We start from the raw sequence: 12,211 nt of genomic DNA on the forward strand, positions 1-12,211 counted from the left end.
ATGCACAAATAAAATGTATTTAGAAATAATAAAAAGGTAAAGTTTAATCTTATTTTTCTCCACATCCAAATAAAAAAACCGACACAATTTATCATCAACCAAAATTGATGTAATTATGTCATTTCTTATCAATTAATTTTTGACATATATCCAAAGATGGAGAATAGAGGAGCATTCAGTAAACAAATGAACAGCTGTCTTTAATGTCCTGGGACATTGAAGAAAAACGCCCGTCAAATGCTGTCTTCATCTCTTTAATCTTTCCTTGGTTGAATATATGTCATGTAAAGTTTTAAAAAAAACTGTCCAATGATTCTCAGCAAAGAATTGGATCATCTAACCTCACCCAAACCCTCTCCCAATTCAAGGATATCTTGTCCATGACCTTGGGAGGGGGCGGGGTGGAGTTAAACAACCCATACACCTCCTTGGTTTCCACCAACTCCAGCCTTGCAACGTCAAGGTTCAACACCTTGTCCTCCAGCAGGCAAACACAATTGAGAAAAAAGGGTAGAATTTCATTTGATCAGTAAGACAATTATACAAGTAAATTAGTATTAATATAAACGTAAAGAAAATTAAATGTTGATTAATTTTTAAGGGATGTATGTACTCGCTGTAGCTTTACAGAATTATATTGGTAGTGCGAATGGGGCGCTTGTCCAATATTATGGCATGGAGATCGCTCTTCTATGAGTACTACTTAAAATCCTACTTTTACTGCAATACACATAGACATTCTCATCGTCAGCTCGTCAGTGTAGAATGCTTTTCCTTTTATTCCCACAAGTATAATACGAATTTGGTTGAACCCGTGGTAGCTCAACAAATACCCACACGAAGTATTATATTGCTTTAATCTAAGAATAAATGGCTGGTTAAGATGTTCGATCTATATCATATAAGTATATTAAGCACTTAAGAAGGAAGATGGTTTTATAAAGTGTATTTACATTACAAGTGAATCAGTTAAGTATGAAAATATTTACAGGATAGGTGATAATAAACATAAGAAGTCCAAAGCATTTAATTGTGCATAGTGTTAGATCTCTAGCATAAGACCTAGGCACAATTAATGCTAAGTACTAAGGGACCTAAATTTAAACTACAATGCATGCTAAAACAACTAAGTCATTACCTTTAAGCCAGGAGAACTTGATAGTTCGGGAGTCAATGAATAACTGAGATATTTTAAGAGGTGCAAGCTATAACAACAACTATTTACCAGGATCTAAGCCCTTGTCTGTTTAATAAAGTGTTTGTGTGTTAAACTTGTGACGTAAATGAAGCTATGGCTTTAGGCATACTTAGTAGTACAAAATGGTTACATGGTTACTTTAACAATAGATATAATGTTTTTTATAAGCATATAACAATATTCAATCACATACAGATTACCATGATTAGGCTAGTGTTACCCATATAAGGTATTATATTGGTAAGAATAGACTAATAAATACATAAAAACATATAAAAAGTGCCTAAGGGCTAGCCAGAGTAATTGTATCTTGTGCCTGAGTTACGCGCAATAATTACCATGGCTCGTCAATCATTATTTAGATCAGAGTTTTATATGGTGTAAAATTTATAGCGAATATAAGTAAGTGGACTAGATGCGAAGCATTTCTGTAAGAGTCTTGTTCGTACGTTCAAAGAATTTTGAAATTTGGAGGTCGCATCTCCAATATATTGGAGAAGACGTGCAATTTGTTTAGGGATTTCTTTCCAAATTTTTAAGGTATACATTGCTCATAATACAATAATAGAGATTTCTCAACATATCCTCAATGATAATAATCAAAATTAGACCTTTTGTATATTACATTAGCCGTTGAAAATTTTGAGGCTACTAGTTTTAGAACTATTCAAACTCGTACCAGCTTCATTTATATTTCAATGCCCCCTCCCTCCCTGAATATTATAAAGGGTTTACAAAAAAAATAGTAGATTTTTAAAATTCTTTTTAAAATAATCTAGGAGCTAGGTGGTAAAGTGTCCCAAACTTTACTCGCAAGTCAAGTTTTAAGTCAGTGCGGACATTTTTCCACGTAGCTCCCTAACTATACGTAGCAGAGGAATTGTTCTTTTATTTAAAAAAAAAATAGATTTCTAACAGTATGCGTAACATTTTTCTACTATTAACACAAGCCGCACAATTTGAATTTTAAAAATAGAAAATAGAAGCAGTAAAATTATATGAAGCCCCACATAATTGAGAAAGCTACAAATTTCAGCCATAGCCACCTTCCTCCCTACCCCACATTATTAGCCAGTTTCTGTGCGCGCAAGACAATTTGAGGGAAAGCACCAAATTTTCTTCACAACACATCTCTTAACTTCGATATAGGGAGCTAAAGAGATAAGCCAATGGTGATACATTGATGTAGATTACAATTAGTGGTTGAAAAGTTTGAATTGACTGTATTGACATGCCTTGGTATAAGTAACCTGTATTGTATACCATACCAAGAACTTTTAACGTAGATTTTGAATTATAATTTGGGATGTATATATACCATCTATTGTCCAATCTTTTAATAACCTTGAAAATAGCTAATAACCAAATTTTGTTTCAAAGGATGGCTAGTAAAAAACGGATAATTGTTACCAGAAAGTCTTTTTCGTCCAGTTAAAGCGTGATGATTTAAAAGGGTAAATAATAAAATTTATTATTAAATTATGAGACACTTACCCTTAAATCAAATTTAAATGAAGTAGTTGATAAAGGCAATAAAAATGCAAGGTCATTGTTTTGCTAATTATAGAGTTGCTATGCTTTCTAAATCGTACTGTTACAGAAATCAACATGTCAAGCTTAAAATTAAAAGGACAATTCTAATATGTATAATCTTTTTTATTATAGCTATTCATTACAGACGGATCTAACCTAATTATATTAAAGCTTTGTTTTTAAAGATTAAATAATTTTCAGGAAAAAATCTTCAGAAACTTTTTTGAAAAATCTACGAATTAATTTTTGTACTTTTCTAAAGTTAAAAATGAATATATCCTTGTAATAAAGTAACAGGATGTCTGTTTGTCTGAACTGAAGGATATTGCTAACCGCTGAACCTATCGGGTTCTCCTTAACAGGGTAGCTTTTCATAGGTCCCTGGAAGGTTTATAACTATTTTGTTTTTGCTGCATAGAATATTTGAAATTTAAAAAAAAAAAATCACGCAACCTTTATCAGACTAAAATCTTAACATAAGAGTAGTAGGACGCATGTCTGTCTATCTATTTTTTAATGAGGGTAGGTTGATCCCCCCTCCACCACCATTTTATATTTTTAAAGATCTTAAGGGATAAGACAATGGACAATGATAAATATACAACAGCCATAATAATAACAAAATTACCTCTTTTGTTTATGGTAGGATTATTTGGTAAAAAGTTTAGACTCTGCCAGGTTATAGAATAGTTATTTCTCGCATCGTATTATAAACGGCTTTCCGCGGATATAGAATGTACAATTATAGGATTAAAACTAGTTTTTTTAGCCCCGAGGTGCCAAAGGCACCGGCTAAAAAAACTGAAACCACCATAAGGTCCCGGTACATCCTGTGTAAACCGTTTCTGTGGGGGGTTTTTTCTAACCTGACACGCCTTCGGGTGGGGTGTTCATTGATCAATACATCCTAGATATAAATTTTTAACAAATTTTGTATAGAGAAAATCATAAGAGTAACTATCATAATGTTATTACGCATATACTTTAGTTTGAAGGAAAATGATATGTTAGCAAACAAAGATATGAAAATTTGACTTTTTTATTCAAAAACTCTTTCTGACCAGTTTAGCAAATCAGTAAAATTGGTGCAATGATAAAAAAGCAATTAAAACAAGACAATATAATATTTAGATAAGCTAAAATATAAACTTATTGAAAGAGAAAATTTGTAGAAAATGCCGAACAACAAATTATGAAAAATACTAGAGGCCTCTAGGGGCGTAGCCGCTAGTGAAAAATATAGTAGTTTTTATGAAATTAGATTACATAACATGATATTGTATCAAACAAGTATAACAACATCCATAAAAGCAAAACTATAAAATCATAGTACAACGAACAAACATTAACAAGTTTGTAGAGTGTCAAAACTTAACCCTTACAGAATTTTTTTTGTTATGAAAAATAAAAACTGCAAAATTGGCCGCTCTACAGCTGTTTTAAAATTTAGGAGCTGGCCGCCAAAAAGCGGCTAAGGAGCAGGTAAGGGTTAAAAAGCAGAATATAAATTTTAACATCTAAAGAATAATTGTATGAAAAATTAAAACCCCAAAAGTTAACTTAATGGGGTATTTGAAATTTACTATCGACTATGCCCTCTAGAGGCTTCTAAGGTCACTTGAGGAGGGGGAGTTGAATTTTTTAATTTTAGATTTAAACAGAAAAAGTAAAAAAAAAATTGGGGAGGTATTTTTTTTCTATGGGCGATTTCTCTTGGGAGGGTAATTGTATATACCCTTTCCAAAATAGTTATAAATCGGACTTTTTAATATCTTTGGTAATAATATTGAAACTCCAAATAGAATAAATATCATGTCTAACTACATTGTTATTTATATTATTATTTAGGTCTTTTACAAAGAAGTGGACTTAGAAATTATGTGTGGATTGGGGGTGCTGCTCAGGAAGGAACTTGGTTGTGGACAGATGAATCTCCAGGTATTTTCTTTACAAATTTATTCTCTAATTGAAAATAAGAAAAAGAGGGATATACTTATTATTTCCCATGGAGGGCAGTATCAATTAGTCTAAAACCTTCCAATTTGCCTCGGACTAATTAAATACTTCCTGAAATTTCTTACAGGTTATATATACTTACTGGGAGACATCTTTCACTTTAGGCTAGAGGAAATTGAGTTTTTGTCTATTATCTATCCTTCAGCTTATTTTTTATTTATGTTACATACAAATATTATTTTAGATTGAATCTCTTAGAATATTTGTATCAAATTAATGTATATATTTTTTTTATTTAGTAACATTCTCTGACTGGTATCCTGGTTATCCCAGTTCAAGCAATAGAAACAACTGTATGCTGGTAAACAAATTTTATGATAATTTAGATAATTTTACAAACATTAATATTACATTAGAAATGTTTCCCTTCTAAGTGACTTTTTAATGCAGCCCCCCCCCCCCCTCCTCCTCCTTTATTTCGAAATAAATAGAAAATAAGAGGGAGTTATTTTTCTTTTGTTTGTTTGTTACTTTAGGTTAGGTTAGGTAACGTTATATTTGGTAATGCACCGTAGAGTTGATTTAAAATTAGGTTGCCAGGGGGAGGGGGGGGGGATGTTTAGTGCTAGACATACATTGTTTGGGAAAGCAACAGATATCCTTCCCTATACTTTGATATACAATTCTTGGCTTTTTAAATACAATAACTGAATTTGTTTATTATTTCACTATATTCTGTCTTTATTGATTATGAGTCTATAAAATTTGCTCATAATGTTCCAATAATGCAAGAACATGATTATATATTGGCTTTTAAACTTTTAGGCATGGCCTTCTTATTCTGGGAGATGGTACGACTATTATTGTTCATCTAACTTCTATGCTGTGTGTAAGATACCAGGTAATTACAGATACTTAAATTCTGTACTTAAACATGATTTTTGACCTAAGACAAACATTCCATTTTTACAAAACTTTGAATATATATTTTTTCTCCTTTTATTATCAGACAAAACAATTAACATTTAATCATGCAAAAATATTTCAAATTGTCGCAAAAATCCCTTTAATTATGGGTCTTCTTTGCCTCTTCTAAAGGTCTTAGGGTATTAATTGACAGGAATTTTAAGGGATAAGACAATGGTCGATAAATTGATGATAAATGATGGTGCACTAAATTACCCCTTCTGTAGATTACAATTAGTGGTTGAAAGTAAGAACAATAAAAAATATTGAACCGACCAATCAAAATTCAGTAAAAGTCCCCAAACTTGTTAAGCCTACGAATAAGAAAATGTTATTATAAGACATTGGAGACAAGTCTAATGTAAGACCCAATGCCCCTCAATCCCTGATTAATTGAAGTATTGAAGTAACACCCATCAAACAACCAAAATTCTAATTCTATTACCCATGTCTGGACTATGCATGTTATTTATTTTTGCCTGTTTATGGGCTCAGGAATTCCCTCTACTCTAGTCTTACTATTGCTATCAAATAATTTCATATCAGAATTAAATGCTTATGTTGCTTAATCTCTTTTATTTCAGCTTGATTCAATTGAATGATTATGACCTTGGCCTAACTGGAAAGATGTGTGGATGATATGAAATTAAAATTTTTTTATGCTTAATAATTTTAATTAATATTTTTTGTCATTATTTTTATTCATTGTTTTTTTTTCAAAATTATTGACAAATAAATTATTTTTGGCTTTAAATGTCTTACCACTAAATTAAGATTTAGGGTATTTATCTGTCTTATTGTCTGAAGCTTAAGATTTTTATAATAACTTTTAGATATACTGTAAAGATGGGGGTTGTTTTGGGGGTTCCTTTTCTTAGGGGCCAACAAATAGGTACCTTAGACGTCCGGCCTTAGTAATATACATATCACTGGAGTTTTCACTCTGAGTTTAAGTTATATGAAATATTACTAAGGACACGTAACCCCCGGATAAGAAGCATTTAGAATCCTTCTTTTTTCGAAAATTAGTTTTTAAAATGCATCGAACTAACTAAGGGCTGAAAGACAATTTTTAGTAAAGGGGAAATTTCTGTAGAGACTTTTTGTCTTATAGGGACAGCCTTTCAGAAGGAAAATAGTATCTGTATAATTAATATGTTTATATTCAGGAATAAGGTATAACCAACAAGATAAATAAATCTAAATATCTCTAAAATAATATTTGGAGGCCAAATGGAGAGGTCGTCAATTTTACGATGTGTTACCCCCCAATGACAGCTGAAAAACACATAAAGGTTTCGTGATTTTTTCCGAATTAATTTAGTTGTTGTTATAAGCTGGTTTATATCTTAATGTTAGTAATACAAGGTTGAGTGATTTATTTTTTAATAAATAAACTTTTCATCTGCAAGGTTTTGTGATTATTAAATCTTTTCTATATTCAGGGTCGGTCCCTACTTCCATAACAGAAAGCTTTTTTTGTTAACTGTGGCATTTTAGAATTTCTAACTTTGCATTGTAATTTCTGTAATAATTTAGAAAGTGTAGCTAAGCTACTCTACAATCGTTACAAGTACGTCCGTCAATTTTAAACATGTTGATTTGTAACTTTTTTAACACCAAATTTTTATGTGATATAATTATCTAATTGATTTGATTTTTTTAATACTTGTTCCTAGGACAATAAAGTATATTGTATAAGCAAAGAATTTCTATAATCATGTCCTTAAAATGTTAGTGTATCCTCATACATTTTCCTGTATTTAAGCATTCTTTAGCAAAGTTTTAATCCGACTTTTATACATTTATATTTTACTTATTCAATTTTGACACTATACAAGAGTTAATGTTAGTTTAACCTACTGTTTGAGAGCTTAGCTTTTAAGGATGTTGTCATCCTTGTTTTTCTAGAATTTGCTGGAAATTTTAGCTGGTACTAAAACGTGCGTTATTCTTAATTTAAAACCAATCCCTATAATATGATAAAACACTGTGGGCTAGAATTGAATCAAGACAAAAGTAAGTGCCGAGCCCTGGGACCTATGTATGGTGAAAATAGACATAAAACCATGATTATTCCTGGTAAAACCAAAATATTTCAGCGGGGGCTTTTTGAGAAAATTAGATTTGAAAATTTCAAGTTCAATTTTCACCCCCTAGGAGTTGCCGCATAATCATGACAAGAAAAGGAAATATTATTTATTTTAAATTTTGTACAACTTTGCTTTTATAAAGTTCTTCATAAAACCAATCCTGAAGGGAGTTAATTAATGGCCATTTTTATCAATTGCTTCACAAAGGTCACGAAAATTCAGCCTAAAATAAATCATATATAGAGAGGTTTTATGAAAGACTTCATAAAAGCAAAGTTGTTTAAAATCTAAAATAAATAATGTTTGCTTTTCTTGTCATGATTATGCGGCAACTCCTAGGGGGTGAAAATTAAACTTGAAATTTTCAAATCTAATTTTCTCAAAAAGCCCCGGTTGAAATATTTTGGTTTTACCTGGAATAATCATGGTTTTATGTCTATTTTCACCATACATAGGTCCCAGGGCTCGGCACTTACTTTTGTCTTGATTCAATTCTAGCCCACAGTAAAAAGGATCTCTGTCTGTCTTTGTGTGTAAATGAAAGGATCTTGCTATCCACTGAACAAATATGGTTCTCCTCTACAACAGGGTTGGCTTCTCATTAGTCCTGGGAAGGTTTTTTTCCTGGAATGAAAAAAAACATAATTATGTCCATCTAGAGGGGGCTTATAGGGGCATAGCCGCTATTATGTGTATAACACAATTGCGCATATTTAGGAAAGCATTCTTGAAGCTATTATCTTTAACACTGGTGATTTTTTTATAGGTTTAGTGTATGATATATTGTGGAAACCATGAGTGTAACTATTGCTTGTAATCATGACTCAGCAATAGTTCTTAAATCTCCATAGCAATCAATGAGGTAGTCCTTTATTCTATCTATACTATCTTGAAAGGACTCTACTTGTCTTTTGATAGGATCCCTTAAATCAACAGAGCTACAACATGCTTTCTTTGCAAATCTAACGAAGGTTGCCAGGAAAGTATAAACTGTTTGACCATATGGAGAAGCATCAAATTTAGGAAGGTACTTTTTTCAGAAGACAAGTGAAGATGATTTGCCTTGCGTTGTTGAGTCACAGGAATTCCCCACAGTTTAATTTTTTCTTGGATCTTATCTATTCGCTCAAAACATTTCTCAAGCCCTATATAAAATATAAAGATAATTTGTTTAAAATGCCCCATAGATAGACATGAATCAAAGAAAAAGTTACTCAAATAAAAAAAGAAAGACTTAAAAAAATGACCTGATTAAAATTTTACCTATATCACTAGAAATGCAAAATTAATGTACACAGCTTGCTCTTTTATAGCTTACTGGCACTATTGTTGACAAAAAGAACCAGTTTTACTTAAAATATCTGCTGTACATTAAATAAATGTAACTTGTATTATTTTTTTTACTTAACCCTTCTAAAATTTTGCCTATTTTAATATCAAATGCATAATTTATTTATTTCAATACATTTTTTAGTTTTAACCCTTTTCAGATGACAATTAATGATGGTAAAGTTTACATAGAAAAAATATTTATTTTAATATACATATAAACAAATAAATTTTTTTTTAACAAATATATAATATTAGGTAGTATACAATAGAAGGTCTTTACCAATAAGGCTTCGAATCTGATTAATATACACTAAATTGGAACTGGTCCTCAGCCATAATGAAAAATTATGTCTAGCATCGTATCCCTTGCCTTCAGCATTTTTGTGCTAAAAACTGATTTTGATCTTATAATTGTACTTTTTATATCCCCGACAAGCTGTTTATAATACGATGCGAGAAATTACTATTTCAGTATGGCTTCAAAAATGATTAATATCCACTAAATTAGAACCGACCCTCAACCATACTGAAAAATTATGTCTAGAATCGTATCATATATACCCTGCCTTCAACATTTTTGTGCTAAAAAAATGGTTTTAATTTTATAATTGTACTTTTTATATCCGCGGAAAGCTGTTTATAATACGATGCGAGAAATTACTATTTCAGTATGGCTTCAAAAATGATTAATATCCACTAAATTAGAACCGGCCCTCTATCATACTGAAAAATTATGTCTAGTATCATATCATATATACCCTGCCTTCAACATTTTTGTGCTAAAAAAATGGTTTTAATTTTATAATTGTACTTTTCATATCCGCGGAAAGCTGTTTATAATACAATGCGAGAAATAACTATTCCATTATGGCTTCGAAACTGACTAATATCCACTAAAATAGAAATGGTTCTCAACCATACAGAAAAATCATGTATAGCATCTGAATAGCTGGAAAAAATCTTCTATCGTATTTTTACTGTTTTTAAAGCTAAGATAATCACATTTTTTGAATAAAAAAATAGGACCAAAGAAAGAAAACGAAGTAGCAGGTTTTGACGTATTTTCACAGTAGTTTTCTCCTTTTTTAGCACCTGCGGGGGGCTCTAACACTGCAGGGCAATCATTAACATTTATCTAACCTTACCTAACCTAGTCTAGAATAACCTAGTAAAAGATACTGTGAAAATACGACAAAACTCGCAACTTCGTTTTCTTATCAAGCAAACAGTAAAATAAACATAGCAAAAGAGAGAGAGAGAGGGGGGAGGGAGTGTGCATTTGAGATTAAAATTTCTCCAAAAACTTATTAAGACAATGCACGATAAATTAATGTACTACCTCAACCCAATGATGATTAACTAAATAATCCCTTTTCAAGATGAAAATTATTAGAAAAAGATTGGCTAATCTAATATATTTCAACTTCCCCACTTGAATTTCAAGTTAATTAAGTTTGGGGAGAGGATTTATTTCTAGTCCATTATCCAAACTATAACTCATCATGTACAGAATTTTCAGATTCCTCCTCCCTAATATTTTTTTTAGATTCCTCCTCCGTTTTAAAATGTTCAAGTTTTAGTTTCACTATTTGGATTATTTCATCTCTTTCTCTTGTATTTATATCTAGAAAAGATATCAGTTCAATTTTAGATAATTTTAACATTATTGGTATTTATATACACAATGTTTCAGAAAAAACTGCGTTTTCCGTTTTTCTGACACAACCAGAAGGAATACAGAAAAAAACGATTATATGTCCTTATTCTCTGTAAAAAAGTACATCAAATTTATAACAGGTGTTTTTCATTATCTCTAAAAATACGGCCTCTATGATAGGTACATAGTTTCCAAAAATGCTTTATGTGAAAAATGTTGTGCAAGAAAAATTAAAATAACTCTTCTATTATGTATAAAAAAAATCATAGAATTTCAATATTAATTTAGAAAAAGGTATAAGAAAAGTACCTTAATGAGTTTTAAAGGTGAAATGCTTTTTAGCTCCTCACAAAAGCATTTTTAAGAAACTGCCATTTGTCATTTTTTCACATTTCTTGATTGTGATGCATTTGCAGTAAAAGAATCTTCTTTAATAACGTAGGTTATAGTAAAAAGAAAAAAACTCCTTTTTATTTGACAAAAAAATCTCTAAAAACAAAAAAGTTATTGAAGTTTGAATTTTTTTATTAAAGCATTTAATTACAAATTATGGATAAATTATGAGTTTATATCTTAACCTGTCAATCAAATTAAAGGATTATAGGAATAAATGAGGGGTGGGTATTTACGAACATGAGCAATTTTTAAGGTCATGTTTCTTAAGTATACAAAAAGAAAAACTGAATATTTGTTTTCAGTGTGGGAATTTTTAATGAAATTTTTAGTGTAATTGGTAGAAAATTGTATTGGCCGTATGAATATGTTGTTTTCAAGTGAATCAATTTTTGAAAACCAACCTTAAGGCACAAAATTCTACCAGAAAAAAGCAACATACGCATCTTTTGAAATATTTATGCTTTAAAATGCGCTGTTATTTTTAGAGATATTAAAAAAACACCTGTAACAATTTCGATGCATATTTTTATAGAGATTATTGACATATAATATATATATATATATAGAGAGAGAGAGAGCAGGGAGGAAGGGAGGGGACAATGGATCTAAAATTCATATTTCTTGCAGTCTTGGACTTTGGGTACCAGAACACATGCAACTTTTATTATTTTGGCAAATTTAAAAGACTTTGGGTACCAGCGCAAAGAATGCCGCTAAAGCAATTATTCCCAAAGCAGACGACTCTTACTGAACTAAACAATACAAATACTAGCAGACTATTTGAAAAAAAATTCAAAACAAGTTTATTTTGGTTTTAAAACGAAATAGTTTTCTTCTGAGAATGGGTGGGATAAACCAGAAATTCTACTGTGATACTTCTGTAACTATCCATTCTAATCAACCCCTTGTCAAATATGAAAACAAACCCCAATTATTGTATTATTACTGCCAGTACTAAGGTCATACCTTTTATGATAAATTACAGACTATTCACAGGAAAATAAAACAGGATAACCTAATGTTAAATACTTTTCATTCAGTGTTTTCAGATATATCTGGTTTTGAAGATATTGAGTCAGA

At 30.8% G+C, this 12,211-nt stretch overlaps 1 protein-coding gene across 1 annotated transcript; it reads left to right on the plus strand.

The window, feature by feature from the left end:
- Positions 1–380: 380 nt before the first annotated feature.
- LOC145307540 (alpha-N-acetylgalactosamine-specific lectin-like) lies at positions 381–6,242 on the plus strand. The gene is made up of 5 exons (XM_080149998.1): positions 381–510; positions 4,580–4,669; positions 4,987–5,048; positions 5,513–5,588; positions 6,238–6,242. Exons 1-5 carry the CDS (start codon positions 381–383, stop codon positions 6,240–6,242), a joined length of 363 nt encoding a protein of 120 aa, XP_080006124.1.
- Positions 6,243–12,211: the final 5,969 nt, after the last annotated feature.

The sequence above is a fragment of the Acartia tonsa genome, chromosome 15 (genome assembly GCF_053477335.1).
Source record: "Acartia tonsa isolate MP-2025a chromosome 15, ASM5347733v1, whole genome shotgun sequence".
NCBI classification, from domain to species: domain Eukaryota; kingdom Metazoa; phylum Arthropoda; class Copepoda; order Calanoida; family Acartiidae; genus Acartia; species Acartia tonsa.